General features: G+C 45.7%; 1 protein-coding gene across 1 annotated transcript in view; it reads right to left on the reverse strand.

Moving 5' to 3' along the window:
* Window positions 1-24,041, reverse strand: part of syne1a (spectrin repeat containing, nuclear envelope 1a) — a 121,422-nt gene that overhangs the window by 8,836 nt on the left and 88,545 nt on the right. The window contains 43 exon segments of the mRNA XM_047338193.1: window positions 66-245; window positions 590-727; window positions 853-1,035; window positions 1,616-1,766; window positions 1,979-2,166; window positions 2,760-2,922; window positions 5,788-5,954; window positions 6,074-6,232; window positions 6,730-6,885; window positions 8,208-8,333; window positions 9,479-9,730; window positions 10,008-10,242; window positions 10,339-10,433; window positions 10,523-10,670; window positions 11,151-11,305; window positions 11,499-11,645; window positions 11,804-11,986; window positions 12,772-12,976; window positions 13,075-13,208; window positions 13,379-13,549; window positions 13,652-13,963; window positions 14,077-14,253; window positions 14,359-14,508; window positions 14,644-14,826; window positions 14,916-15,048; window positions 15,146-15,342; window positions 15,463-15,594; window positions 15,714-15,887; window positions 15,989-16,189; window positions 16,290-16,409; window positions 16,516-16,617; window positions 16,727-16,942; window positions 17,059-17,232; window positions 17,328-17,456; window positions 17,640-17,790; window positions 17,906-18,006; window positions 18,109-18,240; window positions 18,919-19,110; window positions 20,619-20,792; window positions 20,882-21,076; window positions 21,481-21,642; window positions 21,940-22,053; window positions 22,993-23,133. Coding sequence (XP_047194149.1) covers window positions 66-245; window positions 590-727; window positions 853-1,035; window positions 1,616-1,766; window positions 1,979-2,166; window positions 2,760-2,922; window positions 5,788-5,954; window positions 6,074-6,232; window positions 6,730-6,885; window positions 8,208-8,333; window positions 9,479-9,730; window positions 10,008-10,242; window positions 10,339-10,433; window positions 10,523-10,670; window positions 11,151-11,305; window positions 11,499-11,645; window positions 11,804-11,986; window positions 12,772-12,976; window positions 13,075-13,208; window positions 13,379-13,549; window positions 13,652-13,963; window positions 14,077-14,253; window positions 14,359-14,508; window positions 14,644-14,826; window positions 14,916-15,048; window positions 15,146-15,342; window positions 15,463-15,594; window positions 15,714-15,887; window positions 15,989-16,189; window positions 16,290-16,409; window positions 16,516-16,617; window positions 16,727-16,942; window positions 17,059-17,232; window positions 17,328-17,456; window positions 17,640-17,790; window positions 17,906-18,006; window positions 18,109-18,240; window positions 18,919-19,110; window positions 20,619-20,792; window positions 20,882-21,076; window positions 21,481-21,642; window positions 21,940-22,053; window positions 22,993-23,133 — 7,098 coding nt within the window.

Raw genomic sequence — 24,041 nt, forward strand, 5'->3', positions numbered from 1 at the left:
GAGACTCATTTACATTTACTCTATTTTTAGCTACATGACTGTGTCGTCTGTGCGTCTGTACTCACAGGCAGACGCGTGAGTTTCTTGTAGTATCTGTCGACTCGTCCGAACACCTCCTGGCAGTATCTCTGCAGCTCCTCCAGCTCCTCCTCGATGACGGCCGCGTCCAGAGGTTCACTCTTCTCAATCAGAGCTTTCTAAATTTCCGTTTAACACCAGCTCAATCTACTAGTTTCAGCAAAGGACTTTTTCCAATCCACATGCTTCATTGCATTATACTGTATTTTCATTCACTGTATTTTGCTGCAGCAGTCGAATTTCCCATTTGTAAAATGTTTGCCTTATCTAATCAATTTATTCCTCCAACAGAATAGTTTTGATAAACTGCAGATACATTTGTTTAACCCCCACTTTAGCACATAGAACATGCAATATTACAAAAAGCTGATAGATATTAGTTGATGCTTTGCTCGTTCCATTTAATGCTACAGCACACAGGCCTTATAGTTAAACATCATGTTGGATTGCTGCATCATCCAAGAACCACATCTTGAATCTCATCTTCAAACAGTGTGTTTGTCCTTCTCACCCTGAGCTGTTTGATCTTGGCCTGTATGTCACACTCGGAGAAGTGCTCTATGTTGGTGAGCTGCAGGTCCATCTCCGTCAGCCACACCAGGATGCTGTCTCGGGCCGTCTCAAACTCTTCTCTCTGGCTGATGAAGTGCTGCATGAACAGAACGAGACAAATAGAAATATATAAAAATAAATAGAATAGTAAATCACATCAGTATTCCACAATGTCTTTTGCTAACTTCAGATTGTTCGAGCCAACATCCAATGTGACATTACCCTGAGTCTGCGTAGGATGGCAGCCACCCTCTTCTGCAGGTTGTCCCACCGCTTGTTCCCATCATGCACCATTCCTCGGAGACAGCAGGAGGAGTCTGTGCGGTTCTCGCGGGCCAGACGACGGTACTGTTTGTTGATGAGCTCCAGTTGGGTCAGACACTCCTGCACCTGACGCTGGAAGGCCTGAGATGAAAACAAATGCACTCTCAAATTAAAACTCGGAATAAGACCCTTTTTTTTCCCCCACTTCAAACATTTCTCCCCTGCATGTACAAAGAAAACAACAAGTTAATAAAAACTACAGCTGAGATCCTGAGAAAAATGTGATATGAAATATTATGTTGAGCTGGAATGAGCTTTGTAATCAGGCACAAGCAGGGCAGCTGCTGGTGGCTCACTGCTCGCCTGGACCCGAGCAGTGAGCCTCCAGGAATGTGCACGTGCACAGTGATGGACTCCAGCAGCTGAGCAGACCAGTGCATGAGTTTCAGTAACATGACACTTCTGTTTCCTCTACCCTGCAGAGACTTTCTGTGACCTGACATTTATTCTGCTCAAAGGAGAAATGTTTATGTTGTGCAGAAGAGATTTTAAAACTTTAAATAATGCACACGTTGCATTTAAAACCAGACGAACCTTTGGCTCAGAGTTTATTTTTCTCACTCATGCAATTTGCTAACAATTCAGATATTTCTACATGTAAATAGTGCAATATAGCAGTTTTTTACTCCATCATTTGATAGTAAATGTAAAATAGACGCACCTCAAACTTCTTCAGCTCCTCCTTAGCGACAGTATAAAGAACTCCAGAGGAGTTGGGCAGAGCTGCTGTTCTTTCTGAGGTCTTCAGCCATTCTTCAAACCTGGAGTAATCATCCAGAAACTTCTGCCACAACCTCCACGTCTCCTCAATTCTGCAAAGAAAAATCACTCATGTCACGGCTATTTCTTCCTGAATGATATACATATATGTACTGTATATAAATAAGTATGTGATGATTGGTATGTATGATGTAACACACACACTAAAATAGCACCAGCCAACAGGGTTTTATCACCAGTGCATGTATATAAACACAGTATATATATATATATATAGGTCTGCTTTTATCCAAGCGGCACTGACTTGAGCCTCCTCTCCATGGACATGGCACAGATGTTCCTCCAGCGTCGGTCCAGCCCTCTGGTCGCCTGCTGGATGGAGTCACACTCTGTCTCCGTGGAGCAGGCGTCGCAGTCGTGGAGCAGAACTTCACACAGGTTCAGCACGGACGCCACACCCGTGCTGTGTTTCTCTATGTCCCTCTGCAGCTCCTGGAAATCATCGAGAATAACTTGGCTTTTGCAGAAATGAAGAATTTCTCAAAATGTCACTTAAACCACTGTTGCTCCAAGTTGCAAAGAGGCTGTGATTAGATTTCTTCTGCCCGTCTGCAGTTGATCAAATGTCTCCCTGCTGTGTACACTAAGTTCACAGCCTGACAAACTAAATGCTTGTGTCCTGGAGAGTCCAGATTTAGAGCAGCGTCTTGGCAGCAGGAAGTTCACTGATACCCACTGTAGGCTAGTTTTGAACAAACAGCAGAGATGTACGCATGAGTCATGCTACGATATCCTCAGGAGCTCCAGTGTTTCTCATTTTCCACCAACTCTGTGCGAGTCATGTTGTTCTTTTTTTATTTCTAATAACATGCATGATTTACGGAAAAGTACAAACTTGTATACAATGTGCCTCTGTGCTTGTTTGTCTCTGTGAGGGTGTTATTACATCACAGAGGGTTCATACAGTACTTGTACACAACAGGATGTTGTTACCACATGTTGGGGAAATGATGCAAATTTGTAGCCCAGGTTTGTGTGTGTGTGTGTGTGTGTGTGTGTGTTTGTGTGTGTGTGTTTGCACTCACCTGCTGCTGGTTGAGTTTCCTCTGGATCTCCTGGTCGTCACACGTGTCGTAGACAATGGGCCTGGACAGCTCTGTCTCGATGTGAGCCAGCCAGGATCGCAAGCTGCTCATGTTTTTATCTAACTGCTGCACCGCCACCAAGGTCTCCCTCAGCTTCTTCACCCTGTTTGGAAAACACAAAGTCAGAGAGGAAGTTAGTGTCAACGCACGGGGCAAATGTAAACAGTAACTGAGACGGTAAAGGACTGATTCTTTTACAATTTACCAGTAAATCAAATCAAATTAAAAGGATCAATATCAGTGTTAAAGGCATGAAAAGTTGTTTTCATCCAATGGTCTTATTTCTATGTTCATCTCTGTTGCATTTTGCTGCAAACAACATTAACAACATGTGAGCAACACAAAAGCAGAACAGACATCTTTAAATCTAGTTGTGAATTTAAATCAAGAATGAAAAGAAAACATTTCTAAGTCTAAATACCACAGCGATCACCCTTAATCATCCATGATGTGGGGACAAAATAATAATTTGTCACATGTTTACTCAAACAGAGCAGAAGCGTAATATGAGTACAAGAATTATTATTTAAAATCTGTGCAGATATTTTTGTCGGGAAGTGAAGAAACCTTATTTGACCCCTACACAACAACTGGGAACCATTTTGGATCTGCAAACGCCAGACGTTTCCACTTGTCAACTGCAATTCATAATATGTGAATCATGTTGGAACCAACCAACGTGGAGCTCTCACAACAGCTCGACATTTAACGCCTCACCCTGCAAAACAATGCAGCTGTCAGAACTTGAGGAGAACGAAGGCGGTGGCTGCTTTTTAATGACATAAACAAACTTGGGTGAAAAGAATCTGATAACAATAGACACATTCAGCAGGTGAGCTCCACCTTGTATTCTCAGTGTTACAGGACTGACTGAAGTGGTCTCAGCAAAGCATTAACTGCTGCATGGTAACACAACAAACTGCAGTGGGACACAGAAGTTTGACTGTTACATTATAGGGGAAGAAATGCATCGCTTTACATATAATCCAATGCAAACAGAGCAGCCTAGTAAATCACTAATCTTAACTAGTTCTTATTGGTAAGTGTTTGTTTTCATTTGCATGTTTTACAGGGTTGTACAGCTTCATTGCATCAGGTCTGTGGTTACCATAGTAAGAAAATTATGCTCTACTCACACTGACAACCACACACCTGCTATTGTCTAAACTGTGTTGAACTTATTGTGCTGCCACATGTGACGGTATATACACCCTATGCTGAGAACACACACTCCTTTAAACAACACTCCATGAGGCAACTCTGGTGTATGAACACCTGCACCTATGTTAAAAACCAAGTTCAAATTCTCAAGCTTGTCCTGCCTGTTGACATCGCAGTCGCAGTCTGGCAGATAGTCCTCGCTCGGGCATCCTGCCATATTATCCGTCCTTAAATCCAAAACCATGGGGGGGTTGCAGAATGCCCAAAGACGCCGTTAAAGCCGGGGAAACGTTGCGGCGTCGAATCCAAAACACTCTTCCCTTTCGTCTGCGAGCTCCACAGCCACACTGGACTTTTTCTAAGACTCTGTCTGTGCAGAGAGGGGAGGGGAGGGGCCCGGCAGGTAGTGGTGGGGTGGCACAACTGTGACTTATCAACTGTTGCTCTCCAAAGTAAAAAAAAGAGAAGCCGGCGCGAGTGTGTATGTGTGTCTCAGAGTGACAAGTGCTGCTGTTTCTAAAAGGAGACTTACAGTCAGAGGCATGTGCCGCAGAGCTGGTCTGTGTTGGAATATCAGACACCACACACACGCACACACACACACACACACACACACACACACACACACACACACACACACACACACACACACACACACACACACACACACACACACACACACACAGGGGGAGTGCAAACAGGAGCAAAGGCTGCAGGCTCCATGCATGTGAGGAAACCTCGAAGGAGAGTGCACGAGCAAAAAATCTTTCCAATAAAACATGTTTACAGCAGAACAAAAATCAATACTTGTTTCCTAAGAAAATAAAAACTCCAGGAAATGTTGATGAATTCTGCCACAAGATAAAAAACGCTGAAGAAAAAAATTCTGCTCTCTGTAACAGCTGCAAAATCTCAATCCTTGTTTTTGTTTTTTGTTAGTTATGGACGGATGAGAGACAAAGAGCGTGCAGCTGTCTCTATGAGGTCACACACTGCCTGCCCTCTCTTTCTCCCCCCCCCCAGGACAGTCCCAGAGGGCAACAGTCGGGTAAAAGCCGGAGGGGGAAGGGGGAGCTGAGGCAGAGAGAGTCAAAGTTTGGTCACTTTCAAATCACAACAATAGAGAAAGAGTTTTTCTTGCTCACTTTAAATCAACACAACAACTCCAACCAGCAGTTTCTAAGCACGTTTCAGTTGGACTCAGTCAGGATCAAACTGGCTCTGGAGTCCGCAGTGACAAAAAGGCCGAAAGTTACAGAGGAGAAAAGCGGAGCAGTGACGAGGAATGTGACTTCTCGGCTTGATTTGCAGCTTCACTGAGCGGACGCCCCACTGACACCGCCGAGGAGCTCAGGAAATGCCTCAGCAGCACTGTGGGAAAATAAATTCCCCGTCACGTGTGCCATGAGCGTCAGGAGGGAAACCACGGAAACGAAGCCAGGCCAAGGCATCGCCTCACCAACTTAAACCCTTCTCCACCAGGAGGAGTGATACACATAAGTGGGATGTGTGGGGTCAAGTGCGAACACCGATGAATACATTTCAGTTTCATATTTGTGTTCTGTCATTCACATTGACTCATCACCTCTGTTCTTCCATCCAACCAACTGCTGTTCACCGTAATCTGCAGGATTCTCATCTTTCTTTTAATGATCCTGTCCTGGTTTACCCACAGGACACGTGCCACACGATTCAAATTTAGTTTCCAGCTTAAAAGGAACTTTCCCTTCCGCCGTCTCAGACACAAAACAAACTCTTTTATCAGTCAACGCTCTTCACTTGTCCACGAGAGGATCTCTGCACCCACCTGGCAGCGATGAGGTCCAGCAGGTGTTGCCAGCGCTCGCCGACTTTGCTGAGTTTGTGTTGGATCTCTGCCGCCTTGCTGTCTTGGCTGGCCCGGGCCAGGCGCTCGCCCATAACCTGTAGCTGCTGCTTGTTCTCCTGAGCGACGCCGATCTCCTCCTGGTAGTCCTGGTGGAGGAACACACAGGGAGCCGTCAGAATGAACGACAGTTAAGAGTTGCACCTCTGTGTGAATAAATGTGTTGGGTTTCATGTATGTGTTTTTGTTGCGGCTGTGCTGAAATCACCTTGCGCAGTTTTTCGATCATCTCTTCGATGCTGATGTCTCCATTCTGAGAGACCTTGCTCTCCATCTGCGTGAGCCACTCACACAACTCCTTGTTCTTCTCATTGAACACGGCCCACTCGTTCAACTTCTCGCTCACTTGCTGTTTGCGCAGGGAAAGCTGAGGGGACGCAGGGGAGGAACGGGGAGGGGATTAAAGATGAGAGGACGGGAGAAAAAGATCAAAGTGAGAATATGACAGAAAATAAGAAGCAGTGGAACTAAGTAAGACGGGGACATTAGAGTCGAAACATGGAAAAGATTAAGTGATGAAATCTTGCAGTTTTGTTGTGGGAAAGACTGAGAAATAATATAATTGATAATATTATATCCAGGGGCAGCTTCGAAAACATAAACTGACTCAATTCATGCTTCGATTATGTTTCTAATCCGCGAACTGGATGAGAATATGAGAATATGCCCACTGGTCCAGTTTTCAGAACATAGACATGGTCTCTTTTTGTCTCAGATGACCTCTGATTGGCTCAGCTTACTTGGTTATACTACAACAAACGGCAGCTAAATCAAATCCACTTTCTCTCAGAGACAAAGTTATGAATGGGCGTTGAGTATTCGTCATCATCAGAAGCACATGCACTGAGTACGGTGTGTATATACCTGGTGGCAGACCTCCTCCCACTGGCACTGTAGCAGCTGGAGGCGTTCCTGTAGGACTGTGATGTCATCTGCACTAACCCCGCCCTCCAAGGAGGCCCTCAGCAGGAACATGGACGTGAGGTCGTCAGTCCAGCCCTCCACACTGCTCCCCAGCTCCTGCGTCCACATGACATGACAACACTCAGAGGGGGTCGCCCAATAGCCTTGGGTGCAATAAAAGCTGCTCTCAGACCAAGAGAGATTTCTTTTCTCTCCTTAACAAACAAACAGTGAAGTAGGAAAATCCCAGAGCAGGACCAGCGAAGCTCAACTGCAGCTGCTGCATCCTCAGAAACAGTGATGTTGAAAAGCATAACAACAAACTGACGCTAAATATCACAACAAGGCATGTCCCACAAAGATACAGGATTTCTCCAAAATGTCAGAATAAGATTCTGGTTTCCATGAAAATAAAAGTTAACATGTTAAAGACAATACAAATGCATCAGCTGCAGTCAAGGTTACAGACAGGATAAGGTAACAGAGCCATCTAACCTTGCATCTCCTCCTCCTCCATCACCCATTGCTGCGGTGTGATCATTTGTGGAACCGGAGAATGTCTCAATTACCCAGCACTTACAAAAGCAAGCGCACACATGTACACACACACATACATGCATACACCCCCACAGGAAGCGGGGATGCTCTCTCTACTCGCTCCCTCTTATGCGCACGCAGCCTTTTGCTATTTCTCTCTCTCTCTCTCTCTCTCTTTCTCTCCCTACCCCCCCCCTCCCCTCTCTCTCTCTCCTCAGCTGATGATAACTATGTGCAGCTACTCTCACTTCCCTCCTCCTCCTCCTCCTCCCTGAGGAGCTGGGGACGTATCATCCACGAAACATGAAAGCATACAGAGTCCAGAGGTTTGCAAAAACTAAGAGCATCAATGTTTGCTCATTCCAGAAACATCCTGGTATTATTTCTGCTTGAGCAATAATGATGTTTTCTTTTTTAATCAACACATTTTTCTTTTCAATTATACAGAAAATAAATTATATGCAAGACTATAAAAATACCAAGCATATTTTATTTGAAAATTATATTTGAATATAAACAGTCCTAAAACCAAACAAACAAGGTCAAACAATGAAACGGCAGCTCATAGGAACAGATTGGTTGTTTCTGTCTGCCCTTCTGTCTGTTTATCCTGGCAGCAAGATTTAGGGGATAGAGTGGACAAGTCTGTGTGTGTGTGTGTGTGTGTGTGTGTGTGTGTGTGTGTGTGTGTGTGTGTTCGTGTCTGTGTGTCCGATTGTGCAAGAGAGAGAGAGAATGTTAATGCGAATCATATGAGTGAGGAGTATCTATGCACTAATACTATCAATTAGGCAAACTTTGAATTTCCGATTTATGTGTGTGTGTGTGTGTGTGTGTGTGTGTGTGTGTGTGTGTGTGTGTGTGTGTGTGTGTGTGTGTGTGTGTGCGTGCGTGTCTGTTACCTTGCATCTGATTTGTTCTGAGTGCAGCTCCTCCTGGTGATCAGGCAGTGGCAGAGACAGCTTCCTCTTGAAGGCCCTCAGCTTCTCCAGTGACGCATCTATGCCTTTCTCACATCGCTCCCAGTTCTACACGCACACACACACACAATCATGCACAACAAGAATTAGAGCATAAAATACACGCACACACACACACACAGACTGCAGACTCTATAAATTCTTCTTGCAGCTGCAGCAGTGACAGTGTGAATAGCTGACACACACACACGCACACATCTATCCCAGGCTGCAGTCAGGCCATTACCATGCCATAGATAGCGCACTTGAGCCTCTCAAGCGACACTGTGAGACAGAGTGACACAGCAAAAATCCATCGACCAGAAAGAAGAATTAACAGCCTCATAAGAAAGGAGGGAGGTTCGGCTCCAAAGGGCAACGGATTACAGCTATTTTTAGAGTCTGAGTGACGCTGCAGTCCTGGGTAAAACAGAGTGATATTTAGTAAGAAATACAGCTGCCAAGGAGCACGAAATACCTGAAGCAAGGGTCATGGAAAAAGAAGAAAAGACGGGGGGGGGAACAGAAGAGAGAAATTATCCGGAAGGGAATAAAATTAAGAGAAAAAGAAGAGAGAACCACCTTTGGTAAAAACCTTAAACTCCAGGATGGATCTTTTGAACTGCGTCACTCTGTCTCTTTAAAACATGGCACTATCTCAGCATGTAAACTCTACCTCACTGGGCTCAAATCATTACAGCTCACTGCACAGCCTGCACAGTCTGTGTGTGTGTGGTTATGTGGATCTGTGCCCTGGGCTGCCACTTTTATCCTTGTTCATTTCCCCCATTTTGTCTTCAGTGTGCAGAGGATCGCATGCACATGCTTATATGATGCTTAGTCATTATCTTAGGACAGAAAAGAGTGTGTTCCATCTCTGTCCGTTACTTTTTCTCGGGACTTAAGGTGCAACTTTGCATAATTCATGTGATAACCTGGTTTTATTGTCCTGCACTGTCGTCATCGAGGGCTCAGATGAGCCTCTGCCCTTCACAAACACCTTCACACTGCAGCATGTTGGAGACGGCTCAGCCTGCGACACAGACTCAGTGCTCCAACGAGCAAAGGCTGTCTCGCAGAACCCCTTTGTTTGATCCACTGTATTTTGAATCTAACAAACTGCCTTTACAAAGTTCATATAATGCTAATAGTCCATGGAAAGAACCAAGTCCTTACTTAAAGACAAAATTGTCCAAGGTGTGGTTATGTCTGACCTTGAGCAGGCTGTGTAGCGCCCTCCTCTGCTGATCCAGGCGGTGGTGGGCGTGCCTCCACCTCTCCTGAATCTCCATCAGCTCAGTCTGCAGGGTGGACTCCGCCCTGGCGTCGGCCGAGAGCAGCAGGCTCCTGCCGGCCTCCACAGTGAGGATGTAGCCGCCCTGCTGCCTCTGCAGCACTCGCTCCCTCAGCTGGAGGAGCACAGACGGAGACAAAAGGCAGAGGGGTTGCAGGTTAACTAAGGGAGTCTAGGGTTGGGGAAGGGTGAGGGTTTATTAGTACAGGGTTTAGATTTATGAAAATTGATCGAGAGTTTATTCATGGTGAATGTTTGTGATTTGAAAGAGTATCTGCAGTATTATTAATTATTAAAAATGCAAACAAGTACAACAAATAATTAGTTCAGGGTGAAGTAAAGGTGTCACTCACTGAACCCAATCCTAATCTAACCTGCCTTCCATACATAGTACCTGAAACTAATGTTAATTAGTGTGGCGATTGACTGACATAACAAAGCATAGATAACTGTATCTGATCTAACAGGTTTCTGGCCTGCTGCAGGGCAACCGCTTCTCCTGGTGGTTGAACATCTGAATCATGGGTGACTTCCTGGAGCCATCGCTGCAGCTTCTCTGCCATCTCCCGGTAGTTCTGCCACTGGCGGACCAGGCTGTCGATGATGCCTCTCCGCTGCTGGGCCCGCCGCACTATGCACTGCCACTGGTTGCTCAGTAAGGCCAGTTTCACGCTGAAGTCGTCTCTGTTAGTGGGACAAGAGGGAGAATAGTACGTATGCTGCTCACAATTGGATCTATTGTTAAATAAGACTGTGTGTCCTATGTATTCATGTGCCAACCTGTCATCCATTAGTCCCTGGTCCAACATACGATGACCATCACTGATGATTGAGTAGAGAATCTGTTGCCTGCTGAACATTTCTGCCTGGAACAACTGCAAGGACACGTGAATATATTAAAAAACAGTGCTCTACATAGAAGAACAGCAGTTATCATACTGATGCTTTTCAATGCTTGTCTGACCTCGTGGTCTCGCTGCTGCTCCAGCAGACTCTGACTATTGCCTGAAATCTCAGCGGCCAACTTCTGCTCGGTCTGAGACAGGAAGTCCATCCAGGCCTCGCACTTCTGCAGGAAGCTCTGCTGCTGGAGCAAAAGCGCCTGGAGTTTACTGTGGAGGGACAGAGGGAAGTCACTCACAGCCTCACATTAGGATTAGGATTAAGACACAACATTAAGTGAAATAAGATTAAGATTAGTAATTAATCAACTTTAATTATATAAGTTTATATGTTTTATTTAATTATTATTATATTATTTTTCATATTTTACACATAAGTTCAATGCCAGTGTAGCTACCCTGACCTGACCTGCATATTATTCATTATTGATTTAACAATTGCGGCAGATTATTATGGTGACAGGAAACCTTTCACAGTTTAACATATGTACCTGCAGGTTTGATATTTTATAGGTAAGTTAAAAGGCTTTTTGTTAATAACAGCATTCTTTACGGTTGATGGTAAAGAGATAAAACCCCAATCCCTTTCTTGTAACATTCATTACAAAGGCTGATTATGAATGTGTAAAAAATGGTGGTAACTCACTGCTCAAAGTTTACCAACATGTAAAGTATGGCGGCTCTAGGTACCTGAACCTCTCAGTGAGGTGAGCGCAGTGAGCGGCCCAGGCTCTGTTGAGACTCTGCAGCTGTTTGACATCTCTGTCACTGACTGGTAATCTGTACACCAACTCGTTCACCCGCTCCAGGTCCGGAGACAGACTGCTCAACTTCAACAGGTGAACCTGGAAATACAGTGTCAGACATTCTCAGTGTAAAGATCAAACATGTTTTGCTTTCAGATAAATTAACGGCAATGGAGAGACAATAAAATCAAACTATAGTATGAGCAGATTACGCAGATGCCACATGTCTTTTCTGGTGAAACACACACAGAGAAAACAACAATAGGAAAAAGACAACTGCACGTTCTTGTACCTTCAGTTTTTCCATACGTGACTGGACCACACTGAGATCCGGCGAGCCGACCGTGTCCGACTCCTTCAGCACCGCCTCAGCCTCCTCACTGTTTTGCATCAGGGTTTCCAACTGCTCTCTGAAACTGTCACAGGACTGAGATCCGGACTAGAAACAGTCAGACAGAGAAAGACATGAAGTCAGAGAAAGAGCACTGAACCAATCGTATCTCTTTCTTCGTATCAGGGTTGTATGTTGAAATGAGAAACTGTGTGTTTGAGGGAGAACGTGTTTGTAATTCTGCCCGCGCATCCCTACTGTCCTACCTGCAGTACGTCCTGCTGCCTGTGAAGGGCGTGCTCCAGCGTTGCTAGACGATGTGTGAGTAACAGGTGGTCTGACTGGAGGGCTGCAGCGGAGGAGGCGTCGACTTGGCTCTTCAGCTGTTCCCCTAAAGCCTGCAGTTTCTGGAGCGACGCCTGCACCGAAGCCTGGTCGCCAAGGCAAACCTGCAACAGAGACGCAGGTTAGGAACACAGTCACGGGAGGAATGTTTGTAAGAAGAAATGTCTGGATTCAGGAGAAACTGTCATGTTTTCCATTTATTTCCGTGAATCCAGTGGGTTTGGAAAAGGTTTGATTTATCAAAACATGGTGCATTTTTTCCAAACTCAAAGAGGACGATTCAACCCTTTTGCTGAATTTCCATTTCTCTAAATTCATTCAGGATTAGTAAAACCAGCGTTGTGTGCTCTGTGGGTTCTGGTCAACCCTAAAGAACGCTGAATTCTTAACCACTCAGTGTCCGGAGACAGTTTGCATTCGTGATCCCGGGTTAAAATGACTGTCTGCTTACAGTATTAGGAGAGTGTGTCTCTAGACATGGCGCAGCATGGCCCTACAAGCCCAGCATGACGACGGGGGGGGACCCCTGTAGTGTAAATCAGGGGCCTGTCTCTTCCGTTGCAGCCTCACTCTCAAAAGGCTTTTGTTAGGTTGTGCTGTGTGACTACATTCAAGCAAACAAAAGGACAGGGTGCAATTTGGTATTCTGCAGAGGGGACAGAGGCTTTGTGGATCCTCATAGTGAGCTGACAAGCAGTTCACAAGCTCATTCACTAGATCTTGGAAAACAAAGGACACTCAGTGATGCAGGGTTTTCAGATTTCTGTTACAGTATTAGGAACAATTATATTTTAAACCACAAAGATGTGGACTTGGTAATGAACTACCACTGAACCTGAGTATCGAGGGGTAATAACTAACATCAGAACATTAAATCATCTTTACTCACATCACAGTCCTTTATCCAGGCACTGCTCTCCTCCTCTGAGATCTCCTTATCTGTGGCACTCTTCAGCAAGCGATCAGCATGCCCTTCCTGTTTCTGAACTGCTGCCACACATTGGCCGTACAATGTCCTGTAACGTTGCCACAGGCCCAACAAGGCCTTACTGCTCCTCAGCTGCTCTGAGATCTGCTCTAACAGGCGGTTCCACCTGCAGCAAAAGAGGCAAAGGAAGAAGTTACAGCACACTTGGAGCTCAGGTGTTTGTTTTCAAGGCCGCTCAGAGATGTGTTTTTGTCACCGCTATACCTCATGTTGACGTCCCGCAGGGCTCTGTTGAGTGTTTCAGCCACAGACGGGTGGCACTCTGTCAGTAGCTGGTGTGTCACGGAGCCAAATTTCCTCAGACTGCTCTCCTGCTTGTCCATCTCCTCCTGCAGGTTCTTTAAAATACAGACATCCACTAAAATTATTTCAAATTCATTAAATTCGCTGTGCACAGACAACGACAGTACTGCGTGAAATACCTTTAAGATGACTTTATTCACTATTAAACTGTTGAAATGTTTTTTAAGGTGTTTGTTATGTTGTATGTATTTCCTGCCCTCCTCACCTCCAAACTCTCCACCTGCTGCTGCACTGCCTCTAGAGACCCGTTAAGGAGGCGCAGCCTGGACACCGAGTAGATCCCCTCCATCAGGTAACCAATGATCTCCTCTGAGGCTCTCCGATACAGCGTCCACTGCTCCAGCACTGACCGCAGGCTGACCTTCATCTGACTTATCTGTTAGATAGGAGGGGAGACGAGATGTTTAATTGCCTTAAAGCACATTGCAAAGAAAGATCTGGGCAACAACTAGAAGGCTTGGGGATCCAAGAAGCTCACCATGTGGTCCAAATGAGCCCAGGACTGGTTCAGTCCTTTGAGGGTCTCCTTGACAACAGAACAGGCTGCTCCTTTCTTATCCCGGATGAGAGCGTTTCCTCGTTCCTCTGCTTTCTCTAGATCCTTCTCTTTTTCCTTCACCAATTCTTCCAGCTCCTGACAGTCTTTGAGTGCATTCTGCACCGATGCTACATCCTCTATCCTGTGTCTCTTCTTTAGTTTCTCCTCCTGGAGTGTGAGCCAGGTTTTCAGAGCCTGGACTCCGTTTTCATGCTCTAACCAACCGTCCAAAAGTCCTTCCAATAACTGAATCTAAAAGACAAACAATTCACAACAATTTAACTATGGGTAAACTAAGAATATGTGCAGAAAACAGTGTAAAATTTCAGATTTAATTCTTAATTGCTATGTAAGTGAATCATTACCTTTTCAGCAATAAGTCCCTGCAGTATCTGCCACCTTCTATTCATGGCTCCCAGATTCTCAGCAAAGTCGGTTTTGTCACTACGCTTCCCCTCCACGTCCTGACTGCTGATCTGCAGCACAGACTGGTTTACAAAGTCTACAGTCAGCTGCTTACACGTCAGATCAATGCTGAAACCCTGCGAAATACAAACAGAGGCATCATGAAGCTGTGACGAGGACGAGAAAAGAGAGCTGAAGGTCTGTTAATAAACTTTTTGATATATAACATGTCGGTTTTGTACCTTATACTTCTGCAAGAAGTTCTGGACCACCTCCGAGCCGACCGCTCCCATGATCTTATCCTGGTCTTCGTCTATGATGTTCTCCATGAGAGAGATCCAGCTCATCAGCTCTGTGATGGCGTGCCGAGATGCCAGCTTCTCCATCTGCAGCTGAGGGCGCCAACAGCCAAAATACAGCATCATCACATATGTCACGCATCAACTGATGTCAAATAGCCAAAAGAATATTATTATATAAATCAAAATAAAAAATGAAAATCTCAGATGAAAAACCATGCAACAGACCTGGTGTAGCTTCTCTTGTACAACAGGAATATGAGTCAGCAGCTCAGCCCATTGGGTGTCGATATGGCCCAGCGCCGTCCTCAGACCAGCGGTATCTACTCGTTTCAATCGCAGAAGCTGGTTGCCCATGCTTAGCACAGAAGAACGCAGAGACGATTTGGCATCCACCTCCTTGGAAAACTCCTTTCAGAAACAGAGGTTTAGAGAAGTTGGAATTAAACCTTACCTTCATTAGAATGATCAGAATATTGTGATGTGATAACCAGACTAACCAGGAAGGCATAGAGGTGGTCTCTGACAGTCTCCAGCTCCTGAGGCACTGTCACTGACTGGGTTGTCCAGAACTCGAGCCGGTCCAGAGCCGACTGCAACCAGTGGCTCAACTCTGCCGACTCACTCTGGTACCTGAAATTAATATTCACCAGAAAATATTTATTTAGCTCTGACGGAAGTATTCAGACTCCAGGTATCACGCTGACAAATCAAACTGAAGACTAGTGACCTGCTCCAGTGTTTGAGCGTTGAGTCGAGGCGGTGCAGCTCCTTGTTGACCTTGGTGGTGGAGGAGAGCCAGTGTTCTCCGAGTTGTGTGAGCTGGTTCTCCAAGTCTGAGCAGCCAACAGACAGCAGAAGCCTCTTGCCCTCCTCCAGAACCTGGTAGAGCTGGGGCTGATGCTCCGTCAGGCTGGCCTTCAGACGCTGGAGGACAGAAGGAAAGACAGATGAAGTTGATCGATTACAAATTCTATATTCGGACACGAATGCTTGACTGCAGCTTTCAGGGTGAAATCAGGTGACATCTTGAAGGAAGTGTCTTACCTGATAGAGACTGATCCTTTCAGTGAGTCTCTCCTCTGTCTCCTCTACCAGACCCACGGTGGGGATGCTACACTCCACAGCCTCCAGCTGTCTACACAGAGCCTGGTAGTCTTCAACAAGCCTGCTCCATGACTGTCAGAGAGAGAGAGAGAGAAATTACAACATCATATTCCCACCAGGTTTTTAACGTTTTTTTCCCCTGATATATGTGATATCAACTCTACTATTGGATTTGAATCAGTAATTCCCACCTCCAATATGCCCTCCAGCTCCACTCCCCTCCTGTGGGCCTGTTTGAGCACACTGTGGGCTAAAGCCATGGTCTCCTCCAGGGCCTGGCTCTCCCTCGGTGCCACCAGACTGGACACTTTGCTGTAAAACGTCTGGGTGAGGATCATATGGCATTCCAGACCCTGAAAGAACTCCTGGGGCAGACGAAGACAAAAAAGTTAAAGATGAGAGGAATCAACGACCTTACAGTTTGGCAATTAAAATGCATGCCACTCCATTTCAACCCCCTCCTTACTTTGTGTTTGTCAAGTAACATCTGGACCTCTATGACGGAGGCCACTGTCATCTTCTGGTCAGCCGCCATCTTGTCCTGAGCGGTGTCCACCAGGTCAGTGAGGTCATGAAGTGCAGCCTCGTACTGGGCCTTGAGGGACAAGCCGTGGTTAAGGCTGCTACGTCTGGAGCCCACCATCAGCACCAGCTCCTCGTATGCATCCTACACAAAACCAGCAACATGTCAGTCACTGAGTATAATAATGTTGGGATGGTATGACCTTAGGGAAAATGTTTGAGCTCCATTATTAACTTGATATTACCTGTAGTTTGAGTAGTTCCTGATTAGAGGTTTGTTCAGATTGGAGTCCTTCTGCTCTGGTCTTCAGCTCACTCACTCTCTGCTCAAACTCCCTCAGACTGTCCTCCACTTCTGATAACGCCTACAAAGGAGCAGCACAACCGGTCAACATCGCTTCTCTGAAGTCCTGTCAAGCTTTTTAAATACACTTTAAATATGTGCGTATTTGCTTTTGGTCCGTGTCATACCTCGATCTGTTTGGATGCAGGTCTGTCTACACTTCCCGCCATCTTTTGCAGCAGCTGGTGTTTACTTTCACCCAGAGCTGTGAACAGCATCCTCAGTTCGTTCTGGCAAAGACAACAAAAGCAATGTTAAGATGCAGGCAGAAAAAAAAATGCATCACATCCCAAACACGATATTAATCACTCAGGTGACTCAGCAGTCTAGCTTTAACACCTGGAAGGATGAGTGTTCCTGCAGCCTGTCTCTCATGGCGTCGCAGTGCTGCTCCAGGGTGGAGTCCAGCAGGCCCATCCTCTCCTGCAGACCCTCCAGGGTGTCCTCCATCAGCGCCTGCTCCTCTACTCCACACAGCCGGCCTGCTCCTCCGCCCAGCAGGTCTCTGCACTGGTTCACCTCCCTGGTCATCTCCTTCAGCCGTTTATTCAAACCCTGAGCAGAAGAGTTCAGGTCAGTAACACAGAGAGTGTGTTTTGTTATAATAAGTCTTATAATTTATATTTCTGAAAGAGTAAATAAAGCTGATCAGTGTGTTTGTTTCCACTCACCTCTAGACTAGTGAGCTGTGTCTCTGTGTCCTCGAGTAGCAGCACAGGACCAGAAAGCAGCTGATTCTCCGCAGCATCCAGCCAGAAGGAGGCTCCTGAAACTGCAGCATACAGATCCTGCTGGACTGTCACCCCTCCAATAGACACTGCCAGTTTACTGTCACTACCCACAGCCTGTGAGGAATAAATAGTATATGTTTAGTAAGACGTCTGCGACTGAAGACAAAGAATTGCCAGGAAAACAGAGAGAGAGAAAATGAATGTGTCACCTCTTGGGCGATTCTTTCCAGAGTCTGGCTGCAGGCCTCGAACAAAGCTCTGGGAGAGTGACAGTCCTGGCTGCCAGACTCGCCTCTAAACACCATACTGGGACTGGACAGACGGGACCGGTGGACGACCTGCACACGAAAGCGACATACAAGGGACAGATATGAGTGATAGTGCGAGATAACAAGAGCGAAAGACAAAGTATCAACAGAATGCATATCAGCCTCAGGTGATGAGTCACTGCGAATGTCAAATTAAACAACATTTATTACACTTTGAAACAAACAAACCAAAAAGAACAAATCAACTTGTACCGGGCTGAGTTGGTCCTGTTCCAGGGTGTTAAGAGAGAGCTGCAGCTTTGTGCTCTGATCTTTATTCAGGTTTTCCCAGCGCTGCCTCATCTGATCCAAAGGAGACAACATCTCGGTCTCCAGCAACATTCCCCCTGGGATGGACACCTCGCTGTGGAAGGGAGACGAGCGTTTTGTCACAACAGACTCACATCTGGTCCCTGGAGATTATTATTATCCAGCTTTAATTGTAACGTGTGCACATTCGACAGAGGAGGAAAAAGTACCTGTCCCCGTTGGGTGTGGTCTGTTGGTTGAGTAACTCTTCCCCAACACTTGCCACACACTGAAGCAGCCGCCTCTGTTCAGCGACCTGAATCTGTAGCTCCTAAAAATACAGGATTTACATTAGATTCATTTATAAAGATATACATTTTACTATTTACAATTGATTTAATTATCCTGGAGAGTATTTTGAGCTTCCTCTTACTCTCTGTCGCAGCAGGTTGTCGTGTTGTTGCTGTGTGCGCGTTGACCGGGCCTGAGACAACCAATCCTGGACATTAGGACTCTGGGACAGAGATGAGTCTGGCTCACTGTCCTCCTGCTCCTGCAATGAACCCTAGGAGACAGACAGAAGGAGTTTTTGTTCTTTGAGACCGGGGCTGATGAAGTTTGTGAAGATCAGAGAATGGAATGCAGCTGCAGTTCAGTAAATCTACTTTGTGACGTCCATTTCATTTACTGAAGTCCACTGGAGACATCAACAATATCAGATGACATTATTACATACAATTTATCATCCTGAAATAACTGTCATCATTTTGAATTGGCTCATAGAACTACTGTAGTTTCTTTGTATTGTAAAGTGATTTAGTGAAAAAAGAATGTCACTATCTATTAGTAAAAGAGCCTGTGCCTTAGATTTTCTTTTTAACGTTATCTACTTTAATGGGACATAAAGCAAATAGGTCAAACTACCGCGTCATCAGAAACACACCTGATGCAGTGCATTTAGTGTGAGCATGTGATGAGGTGGCAGCCTTTTGTCTGGTGTCTAAGGGCCCATTGTGAGACACACAGGCTCTTGTTGTTCCATGGTGGAAAACAGTGGACTTCTATGAAGAAGCATGCCGTGGCCTTTAGTGTTTGCACAATACTACCATTGATGCTTTAACCAATGCAGCACAATGCAGTACAGCCCAACAGAAGTGACACAGGGGTAGGGAGGAAGGAAAATGCACAGAACAAGAGAGGGTGGTGGAGGAAATGAAACACACGTGGTGACCTCCGCCCTCACCTGTATGTCGACCTGTTTGTCCTGTAGCATCTGCTGCAGCTCCATTAGGCTGTCTTTGAGGGAGTGCAGTTTGAAGGTGAGCTGCTCCGCCTCCCCCTTGGTCTCCCCCCGGCCCTCCATCAGCAAACTCTCACTGTGCACGGACAGCTCCGACAAGTACGACACCTTCTGCTCGATCTCAAACAGCATGTTCTGCAGAAGCAGGAGCACGAGGCAAACTCAGAAACAGTATATTCGACATCAGAGGAAAACTTTTTCAAATCACTTTCAGTTACAGTTGACAACTGGTTGGGTAATAATAATAATTATATGATTATTATTATTATAATACATTTGTTATATTTCAGAGATCTATAGCTTTAAAATCACACAGTAATAATAATACATTGGTAGTCAGCACTTTTTGTGTTGTCCTTTCTCTATTATTAGGCTGTGGTCACTGAGTCAGTATTTTATCAGGATCTATCATGTGTGTTTTGCATCTCTGAGAGTAAAAGACATACAATTTATATCAGTGGTTTAGAGCCAGATAGCAATTCAGTTTTTGTCTGATACTTCTTTTGTTGATTTGATCATTTGGTTCACTCTAGAAAGCGGAGCTGCGTCTGAGGTTGAACAGTATTTCTTCCGTTCTCATGCTCTTTTTCAAGCCTGTCTCTTTTCTATTTCTTTTGCGCAGACTTCCCTCACTCTCCTCCTACATTTCTTTAGAAGAGAAAGAAAAGTAAAAGAGAGAGAGACGTCCGGACTGTGTGTGACAAGTGGCAGAATTGTATGGACGTGGAAAAGAGGGGGATTAGGGTTGTATCCCCCTAATTCATACGGGGCGACAAGAGCCCTTGGCAGTTCACTGCGGAGAATTCTCCACAACAATGCAGAGAGACCAATATATCTCTTTTCCCTCTATTCAGAGTTTTCCCTGTGTCATGTGGTGGGAAGGTGGAGAAAATCTGTTGTCTCAGTAGTTTCTTACCACAGAAAGCTTTGTTAAACTGCTCTTTGTTTTCTTTTTGCCCTCTATCAAAAAACTGAATTGTGTCCACATCATTCTCTTCTCTTTCTCTCACCATGTGTTTCTGACCTCATATCGTTCCCTTCCAGAGGATCTTTATTGTAATATTCTACACTCACAGATAGTTTTTACACCCTGAAGATGATTATCTACAATGGATGGACCTTAAGGTCTGAGCTTGACAGGAGCCATATTAAGCTATAATCAGCTTACTGTTTCCCACCTGCCACAAACACTGATTTCCTTTGACAGAGCCACAGAACATGTTCTATTACTGTGGGGGGGGGGGGACACAGGGTCAGAACCTGATATATCCCAGTGTCGTTATCCTAGAAAAGGTATTTATTTGTTGGGCTCCTCTTCAGTGAAATGTCTGAATTTCTTCTATTTTTCGAGGATGAACTGACCAAAAGTAAAACAGTAAAAAAACTAAAACTAACTAATATAATACCAAGGGAATAAATCCAAGGATCCATTGATCTACTTCAGGAACAGGGAAGCAGCCAGATACGTTACTTTCGCCTTTGATATCTCCATCTTGGCAAAACAACAGCTTCCAGACTTTCCTACTGAAAGTTTTCCTCGTTTTCTACCGGCAAAATTGTTTTCCACCGCTCAAGCTCAATGTCAGTTTTCAGGCAACCAGTCACTCACGCCTTTAATGAATGCTAGAAAATGTCAGCCTCACCTGACAGTCGATGAGCTGCTCCTCCATGTCCAAGTCTTTGTTTTGGAGCTGCAGTGCAGAGCTGAGAGTGGCACGAGTGCTGAGCAGCCAGTGGTCGAGCTCCTCGGCCTCGATGTGGTAACGCTGCAGCGCCTGCTCCTGTCGCTGCTCCTCTAGCTGTTCGCTTAGTCTCTCCTGCAGCGGTCAATGTGAAACATTGAATACGGCGTTCATGGGTATACAGAAGCACAAGGTAAAAAATGATGTTCTGCACTAGCACTCACGTCCAGCAGCTGCCGTTTTCCTGAAGCCTTCATTCGAATAGTGGCCATCCTCTCCCCCAGGACAGTAAGAGTAGACTGGAGCGCCAGTTGGTCTCCAGGCTCCCCGTCACTGTCGCTGTCCGCCAGCTCCTCAGAGAAACACGTCTGTAACTCTCCAATCTCGTCCTGCAGCATCAAGATCTCATCCATCAGAGCCTGGGACGCACAGAGATCAGAAAAGCGTGAGAGGTGGATGAAGAAAAAGAGAGGGAGATGGACATTGTTGGAGGATAAAAGACTGAGAGGAAGATGGTGAGAGAGCAGCAATAGAGGGTTTGTCCCAACTGCCGGACAGCAGTGATGAAAAAAAGGAACTGTATCGACCGTCACTGGGACGTTGGCATAGAAACGGAGAACAGTGCCGTGCAGTCTGTGAAACCATTGCACAGGCTGGTGCAATATTAAACCCCTCAATCATTCTCTGTTCTCCCTAAGAAGGCCTGTTTAAGTCACGTTTGTATTATTCCCAAGAGACGTCTCCTCTCCTCTTTTCTAACTCTAACCCACACTCGTTTAACTTCCCAGTATCTCCAGACCCTCGCGTCTTCTCCTTCACTCACCTGGTGTGCAGCCATCTGGCTCTCGGGGCTCTTGCTGGGCTCCAGCCCCTCATTGAGCGCCCCCTCGATGGACTCCATCTTTGTGGAGATGGACTGGAGGGACTCCTGATAGTGCTGCTGCCGCTCCAGAGCCTCGTACAGACTCTTCTGCTTCTCGCTGATCTGTGGCAGGAGAGGGAGGAGGGAAAGAGAGACACACAGAAAGACAAGAATGATGGCAGGAATGAGACAGTGGCCGGAGAGGACGAGCTGGCATAAAGGTCTGTTCCAGAATTGCTTGTGTTTGGCACTCGTGTCGTCCTGCTACAAATATAATAATTTTTCTAACTAAACTTGTGTTTGTGAGATTCAAAACATCGACAACAAGCTGTAAAGACAGATTTACAGTATAAGGTGCAATGAAAGAATATCTGGAAGTTTGGATTTAATGACTTTGAATTAGCTGGTGAAGTCACATACCACATTCTTGAGTGTTTCCCAGGATCTCTGCAGGTCATCCAGGTTAGCAGCGCTCGACTCCATGGATGGGTCATACAGCTCCTGGAGGGGCGCTCGGCTTAAAGTGCCTCGGCCCTGTGAAACAACAACACAGTCAGTGTGGGTTTCAGTAGTGTGCGACTGGGTGTGTGTACAGTACACACTCCTTACTGTACGCGTCATGTTGATTGAGGGTGGTTCTGAAATGTATGTCCCCAAACATACTGTCACAATGACATTGAATGTAACATTTGAAGGTAGTTAAGCCCACATCTGCTGTTCATACATTACAATATTGTACATTATTGACTTTAAAATATAACCTTATGTAGGAATTTGAGAAAAACTCAATTTCAATCTCTTGTAATTGGGCCACACAGCACTGAGCTAATGGTTATGATGGTTCTTCTTTCAAGAAATCAACTCACTGACACATCAATGACAGAAGTTCACAATAAAGTTGTCCCGTTTCACTGCTGCATCAAGAAATAGGTAACACAAAAAACAACTTTATATTTAAACGTAGTTATGTGTAGACAATGACACACTCATTCTGATCTCAGCATCAAAACGTGCAGCAAATTATCTTCGGCAACGTAAATCTACTAACATAAAGCTAAGAAAGAGAGAAGCAGGGGCAGCACAGCAACTCAAACACCCGTTGGGACAATAGTGGTGATGATGAAGATGATGACGATGATGGGGAGGTCGTGGTTTGGTGGTGGAAATCAGGGGAAGGCGGTGGGATGGTGATTGGGTGGCCAAGTTTGCATGTCCATCTTTACAAGTTATATTCTGTCTTAAATGCTTATATTTATTAAAAGAAACTAAAAACTCTGACAACAACAAGTGGAGACTCACTTGTTTCTTTAACTTTCAGCAACGTGAAATTAAATTTGAATGTAAACTGCACTAATACCGAAATTGCTCCACGTTGACTTTTTCTTGTAACATGTAAAGTGGACTGTGGCGGTGGGGCAGGTGGGGCAGGTGACCAGGTCGGGAGGTGCTTCAGAGGGGTGGCGGTTGCAGTACCTGGTTAAGAGGAGCATCAGCGTTAGCCCCTGGGGAGGGGGAGCGGCAGGCAGGGGGAGAGGAGACCTCGCTGTTGGTTCCCTCCTCCCCTGACTCCTCGGTCACGGGGGAGAGGAGTGTGTGGCAGCGGCCGGCTGTCATCTGACCACACATTCGCGCCGCACATCAAACACACACATCAAAGAAGCAGGTGGAGGTAAAGGAGGAGGGCCAGCGAACAAAAAAGAGGCAGATAAAGGGGAGAGAGAGAGAATATGAAGCGAGAAAAGAAGAGAGCATACAAATTAATGGGGGGGGGGGGAGTGCAGGTTAGGCAGATTACAGTGAGCACACTGCTTATTAATAAGACAGTGAGTAATCAAATAACAGGAAGAGGACACCCATTAGATCACATTACTGCTGTTGGGATAAAACTCTGCAACCTCAGCACACACACACACACACACACACACACACACACACACACACACACACACACACACACACACACACACACACACACACACACACACACACACACACACACACACACACACACACACACACACACACACACTGTCAAAGTACAGTATTAAATTGGTCTGTGCTAATGGACAAACACTGGATTCCACTGGCGATGATTGAGCCGTGAGGACTTTCTCACAGGACACATCAGAGGAAAGGACTGGTCATTACCAGGAAGTGAAAAATCACACATACAGTAAGTGCACACACAGTGATTGCTCACACCACTCTGAAGAAGTCTAAATGAACCACTCACTTGCAGAAAGCATAACTCATACGTGGCATAGCTATCCGAGGGTGGGAATACAGCAGCAGCAGCAGAAGTGGCAGCAGCTGTCACAGAGGTAGCCCAGTTGTCTGAGAGCCTGCATGCTTCAGCAGAGAGGTGCAGCCGAAATGGGAGCCGAGCCTTATTGGGCTGCGTTCTGGCAGTCAGTGCAGAACTTGGCCGGCTGACTCGGGACCTTGTTATATATCTGGAGGAGGTTCTTTTTTTTTCCCGGGCTTTTATGATGCAATGCAACGCAACAAAGCGCACATACACA

The sequence above is a fragment of the Hippoglossus stenolepis genome, chromosome 20 (genome assembly GCF_022539355.2).
Source record: "Hippoglossus stenolepis isolate QCI-W04-F060 chromosome 20, HSTE1.2, whole genome shotgun sequence".
Lineage (NCBI taxonomy): Eukaryota > Metazoa > Chordata > Actinopteri > Pleuronectiformes > Pleuronectidae > Hippoglossus > Hippoglossus stenolepis.